The sequence below is a fragment of the Brassica oleracea genome, chromosome C5 (genome assembly GCF_000695525.1).
Source record: "Brassica oleracea var. oleracea cultivar TO1000 chromosome C5, BOL, whole genome shotgun sequence".
Taxonomy (NCBI): Eukaryota; Viridiplantae; Streptophyta; class Magnoliopsida; order Brassicales; family Brassicaceae; genus Brassica; species Brassica oleracea.
This window is the reverse complement of record NC_027752.1, coordinates 23312452-23318317: the sequence shown is the minus strand read 5'-3', so window position 1 is coordinate 23318317 and position 5866 is coordinate 23312452. Positions and strand designations below refer to the sequence as shown.

General features: G+C 38.3%; 1 protein-coding gene across 1 annotated transcript; it reads left to right on the top strand.

Annotated features, from left to right (window-relative positions):
• Positions 1-3251: 3251 nt before the first annotated feature.
• Positions 3252-5599, top strand: LOC106344809. The gene is made up of 6 exons (XM_013784118.1): positions 3252-3418; positions 3561-3687; positions 3765-4673; positions 4724-4897; positions 4991-5273; positions 5448-5599. The coding sequence occupies exons 1-6, from the start codon at positions 3252-3254 to the stop codon at positions 5597-5599; spliced, it is 1812 nt and encodes a 603-aa protein (XP_013639572.1).
• The last annotated feature ends 267 nt before the right edge of the window (positions 5600-5866 follow it).

The following is a 5866-nucleotide window of genomic DNA, read 5'->3' as shown; positions in this document are numbered from 1 at the left end:
ACTGTTCCGAGTGAGTGTTCCAGCGGCAGAGATTTTTAAGGAAACTACAATCATTACGGGATTTGCCCTAATTATCCCTATTTTCTCTCCCAGCCGCCTGTGGCTTTGATATATCATATTTTCTGTTTCTCTTTATCATTCTACGCTAGTTTACAGAGAGGAACCAGACCCGAAAACTCCATTGTTCGATTTGCTTATTGTAAAGGGAGAAGGATCTCTACACTCTTGAGAAGAATCCTGAACCCTATCTCTTTTATTTTATTGATTCAACATGTTTTCTTCAACTGTTATCTCTGTGTTCTCAGTAGCTATGGCTGAGTAGTCACCTTGCTTAGTCTAGGGTGTTAGGGTGTTAGATCCGTGAGCTTGACATAAATAAGTTATAAATCGATTGTCTTCATTCACTGTTGTTCTTAAGGCTTGCATCAAGTTAACCACTTAGTGCCTGATTCTAGGTTTAATCTATTCATCAAAAGTGTTATAGGTTGCTAGACATAACTTGAATGAGCATTGCATCCCTAATCAGCGAAAGTAGATATTAGGGTGTTTTGTGAACATATCGGACTTGATCTCTATTGCTTGCTATCGCATCTTGATCCAAACGAGAGTTTAGGTATCAAGATCGATCAGCAGAGGGAGCAGTACCACGACAGTGGATTGTTCTATTTGAGTGATCCGAGTTTTAGACTTGCTCTTAATTGAACTTGAATAATTGTTTGGCTCACACCTGTTTAACACCCGACCAAACCACCCTAGGCTAGCATTTTAATCATCTGAAATCTTAAATCAATCTCTTACTTTATTGTTACGAAATCAACCTCAAAACCCCATCATTGTTTTAGCTAAGCATTGATCCCATAAAGATAAAGTGTAATCGTTGGTCTCTATGGATTCGATCCTAAAGTGATACATTGGTGGTGTGCACATTAGGTTATTTGGTGTGCGTATACACGTAATATCAAAAACCAATCAACTTAAACATGAAATACTACATTGTAATAAAGCAATTCATAGTTGTGTATAATAAAATAATAAAACCAAATTAAAACACCACCAGAGTTTGAATCGTCATCGCTGGAGCTGGAGTCGTCATCGCCGGAGCTCGAATCATCATCACCGGAGCTCGAATCATCATCACCGGAGCTCGAATCATCATTGCGGAACTCCTTATGTTTTATGGGCGAAAAGTCACAAGAATCACTTTCTACTCGCTCTATTTCTCGTTTTTTCCTGTAAAATAAAAAATAAAAAAATGCGGGTCCATATAATCCCGCATGACCCGTTTTGGCCCATCCCGCAAAAGATTCAGTCCCGCAAAGACCCATTCCGTAAGACCTGCAAATTTACGGGCCTAGAAAACATTGTCCCAATACCATACTTACGTACCAGATCTGCGGTGTAGATCCACGATTGCTATCTCCAAACACATAAATGGAGAAGTTTTTGCCCTTTTGAGTTTAGATAAGGGTTAGGTTCTTTTTTTTTTTTTTGGCAGAGAGAGTACCCGCCTCGCTACTCGCAACATATATAAAACATAATTTTCCAATTTTATTCGATAGATTGTTACTACATCGAAAGTTCTAGTATAAATCCTTGATCTTTTAAGACTGATTTCACAATTTTATATTTGATTTACATTTTTGATTTCACCACCTCAATTAAATGGGTTGACTGTGGGATAACGTAATAGATGGGGTGATTTCAGTACTCCCCCTGTGGGATAAAGTAATAGATGCCTTCACCATAGAATCTTTCAACAACATTAGGACCAGATACCTTATCAGGTGTAGCCACGGAGAAAGGGAACTCATCTTCTCAAAATACAATCACGTGACACAAAAAACTTGTTTGTTTCCGAATCATATATATAACTTCATCCAGTCTTCCCATGAAAGTACCCAACAAACGTGATATCACTCAAATTACCTTAAAAAGTAACTTTTACTCTATCAAATAAGATGTTCAATTGTAGTACATAGAGGTCGAATCGATAATGAGCTAGGGCACACAATAGATTTAAAACAGTTGTGATTAAGCTAGGCAAACAACTTAAAAGCAGTAAATAATGTAAACATGGTGAACAAGCAATTGTTCAGTTGATTGCTTTTGAGGTTGTAAACAATACGAGAAAGAAATAGATATAGGGTTTCACGTAATCATGATTATAGTGATATAAAACACTTAGGTAGTCAATCCTAGAATTCAAGTCTAATGCACAAGGTATTCAACTTCCGCAGTGAATCAATTCTATTGATTAAGTCTAATATCTCAATTTTCGTTTGTTGCACTACAAGAAATATGTGTATTGGTAGTAGTCCCCGGTAGCACGAATTCACGAAGTGCTACTAAAAGTTGTTAAATCCGAAACCCAACTTTTTCGTAGCGTTATTTATTCGCTAGTGAAAAATTTCATTAACCTGGGAAATAAAATGAATAAAAATACATTAATAGTGGTAAAGTGTAAAGGACTTGGTTTATTTTTGGTCTTTTCCTCCCCTCCTTCTCATCGATACCATCTCTCCGACATTTCCAAAAGTTGGAAGCCTCCATCTCTCCAAAATTTCATGAAGATCTTCATGCCGGTGCTGTTGCCGTCGCCGGCGGTCAGATTGCAGGCGAAACCCAGTTTTGCTTTTGTCTGTATTAACCCTAGATTCATTTTTTCGATTTCTCTAATTTCTGAGATTCATTTCTTTGATTGCTTTCAGCTGTTACAATTTCGATTTCTCTGATTAGTATTTGAGACACGAAGATTAGGAGGAGACAAGACAGGTTAGAGATAATCAAATCTATTTTGGATTGATATCGTGATGACTGAAGTTTGATTTTTTTGGGCTTATACGATTTGATTTATGGTTCTTGTTTGTTCTCTTTTGATTTGCAGGTTTGGGCTTTTGATTGTTCATTTTTGGAGTGAAGTCGAGTTGAAATCTGAAGAATCTTATTGAGGTGATTCTTTTTCGATCATTTTTATATTGTGTGTTGATTGTGTGAGTTTTAGTATCTGATTGTTTGACGATTGAGTAGTTGATTGTTCATTGGTTCTTATGTGAATGACAATGTGTGTGTTTGGTGTTTGACATACTCTTATGGGTTTGTTTTATTTTGTTGGTTATCGGTTAGAAACTTAGAATATAAAAATTGTCGAAAAGTCATCGGTTCATCTAAACAGGTAAGGAAATACAATATATATTATAGTTACTGTTTTTTGTGTTTTTTTGTGTGGTTAAAAGGGTCTAAATTATGCTTTCATGTGTCTTAACCAAAGAGCTAATCCTCGTTATGAGAGAGGTGCGTGGGAGTTTGTGAGGTGTGTTGGTGCAGATTTAGCAGAGTGTGAGTTGATCATTTGCCCATGCATAGACTGTCGCAATGTAGATCGTCACTCAGCCGATGTTGCTGTTGATTTTAGCAGAGTGTGAGTTTCAATCTGCGGGAGGATCGGTATCATCATGGAGAAGTAATATCAGGGGCTGACTGTAGAAAGAATGCAAGTGAGAGGAACAAAGAGATTTTAGGGTTATACCAAGCAGCTGAGTTTCTTGATGAAGATTTATTAGGCAGTGTAATCTAAGTGAGGTTGCTGAAGGTGAAGATAAAGAAGAAGATGAGTTTCTTGCAAAGCTAGCAGATGCAGAGACATCTTTGTATCCAAGTTGTGCTAACCAGAGCAAGCTGTCGGCGATAGTTTCACTCTTTAGGATAAAGACACAGAGTGGTTGGTCTGATAGAAGTTCGATATTTTGCTGGAGATTTTGCCACAGATGCTACCCGAGGAGAATGTCTTGCACACATCCTTGTACGAAGTGAAAAGGTTTCTGAAATCTTTTGACATGGGCTATGAGAAGATACACGCTTGTGTGAACGACTGTTGTCTGTTCAGAAAGGAGTTTGAGAAGCTAGACAACTGTCCGAAATGCAATGCTTCAAGATGGAAGATTAACATGTGCACATGTGATGTGAAGAAAGGTATTCCACAGAAAGTTCTGAGATATTTTCTGATAATTCCACGTCTGAAGAGGATGTTTAGGTCAGAGGAAATGGCGAAGGACTTAAGGTTGCATTTTAGTAACAAGAGCACTGATGGAAAAAGCAAACATCGAGTAGATTCTGTTACTTTGCATCAAATGAATGACAAATACCCATTATTTGCTGCTGAAGAAAGGAATCTTAGGCTTGGACTGTCCACTGATGGGTTCAATCCTTTTAACATGAAGAATGTGAACTACAGTGCTTGGCCGGTTTTGCTAGTGAATTACAACATGTCACCTGAGAAGTGTATGAAGGAGGAGAACATCATGTTGTCATTGCTGATTTCTGGTCCAACCCAACCTGGAAAAAATATTGATGTGTACTTAGAACCACTTATAGAGGATCTAAACCATCTGTGGGAGCAAGGAGAGGTCACGTATGATGCATTCAGTCACACCACTTTCAAGTTAAGAGCAATGCTTCTCTGGATCATTCAGGATTTTCCTGCTTATGCAAATCTTGCAGGGTGTAAGGTAACGGGCAAAATGGGATGTCCTGTGTGTGGGAAAAACACAGATAGTATGTGGCTAACTAATTGCAGGAAGCACGTATATATGTCCCATCGGAAAGGTCTACCTCCGAGACATGCTTGTCGTGGAAAGAAATCATGGTTTGATGGGAAAGACGAGCATGGAAAAAGGGTAGGATTCTGAGTGGTCATAACATAAGCCAAATACTCAGAAATTACAAGAATGATTTTGGAAATGTGAAAGTAACTGGAAGCAAGAGGAAGATTATAGAGCCTGTTGGATCAGAGTCGGATGATGATTCCAGTGAATCAGAGGAAGAGGAAGAAGCAGTAGATGAGGAAGAGCTATCTAGATGGACAAAGCGGTCAATATTTTTCAAGTTGCCTTATTGGGAGGTATGTTTCTTATATAGTTATCTGTCAACTTTTTCCATAAATGTTCTATCTCTAGCTTTCGTTGACACTCTTATGTGTGTGTTTTTTTTATAGGAACTCCCGGGTAAACACAATTTAGACGTGATGCACGTCGAAAGAAATATTGCTGCAAGCCTTATCGCAACGTTGCTGCATTGTGGAAAATCAAAAGATGGACTTAACGCTCGAAAAGATCTTGAACTGCTTGGCATTAGGAAGGATTACATCCTCAACCCCGTGGGAAAAGAACTTACCTTCCTCCGGCGCCTTGGTCTTTGTCTAGCAAAGAGAAGAAAATATTCTGCAAGCGTCTATCTGAATTTCGTGGTCCGGATGGTTACTGCTCAAATATATCAAGGTGTGTGAAGATGGAGGAATGTAATATATCAGGAATGAAATCACATGATTACCATGTGTTGATGCAACAGCTTCTTCCGGTTGCGATTATAGGTATCAACTGATGCTCTTTTAACTTTGTATTTGTCCAAAAGTAGATCTCTTCAGTCTGATCTCCAATGGTTCTTTATTACAGGGCTATTACCTAAAGGTGTTAGGATAGCTATGGGACGCCTGTGTGCTTTCTTCCATCACCTTTGTCAGCGAGTTATTGATAGAGAGAAAATTGAGATTATGGAAACAGAAATTGTGGAAACTCTATGCACGTTTGAGAGGTTATTCCTCTAAGTTTCTTCGATATAACGGTGCATTTGGTAGTTCATCTAGGAAGGGAAACTCGGTTATGTGGACCTGTCCATTTCCGTTGGTGATATCACTCAAATTACCCTAAGGAGTGATTTATACTCTCTCAAATAAGAGGTCGAGTTGTAGTACTTAGGGATCAAATTCACAAGGACCTAGGGAACCAATTAAATCTAATCAGTTTGATTAAGCTAGGCTAATCGGTTTAAAGCAGTAAATAGAGATATGCAAAGCAGTAAACAGGAAACAAGT

Coding starts and splice junctions, on each gene's coding strand:
- LOC106344809 (XM_013784118.1), top strand. CDS start 3,252: ATGTGTCTTAACCAAAGAGCTAATCCTCGTTATGAGAGAGGTGCGTGG. Junction 3,419..3,560: donor GCTGTTGATTTTAGCAGAGT/GTGAGTTTCAAT, acceptor AAGATTTATTAG/GCAGTGTAATCTAAGTGAGG. Junction 4,898..4,990: donor TCAAGTTGCCTTATTGGGAG/GTATGTTTCTTA, acceptor TTTTTTTTATAG/GAACTCCCGGGTAAACACAA.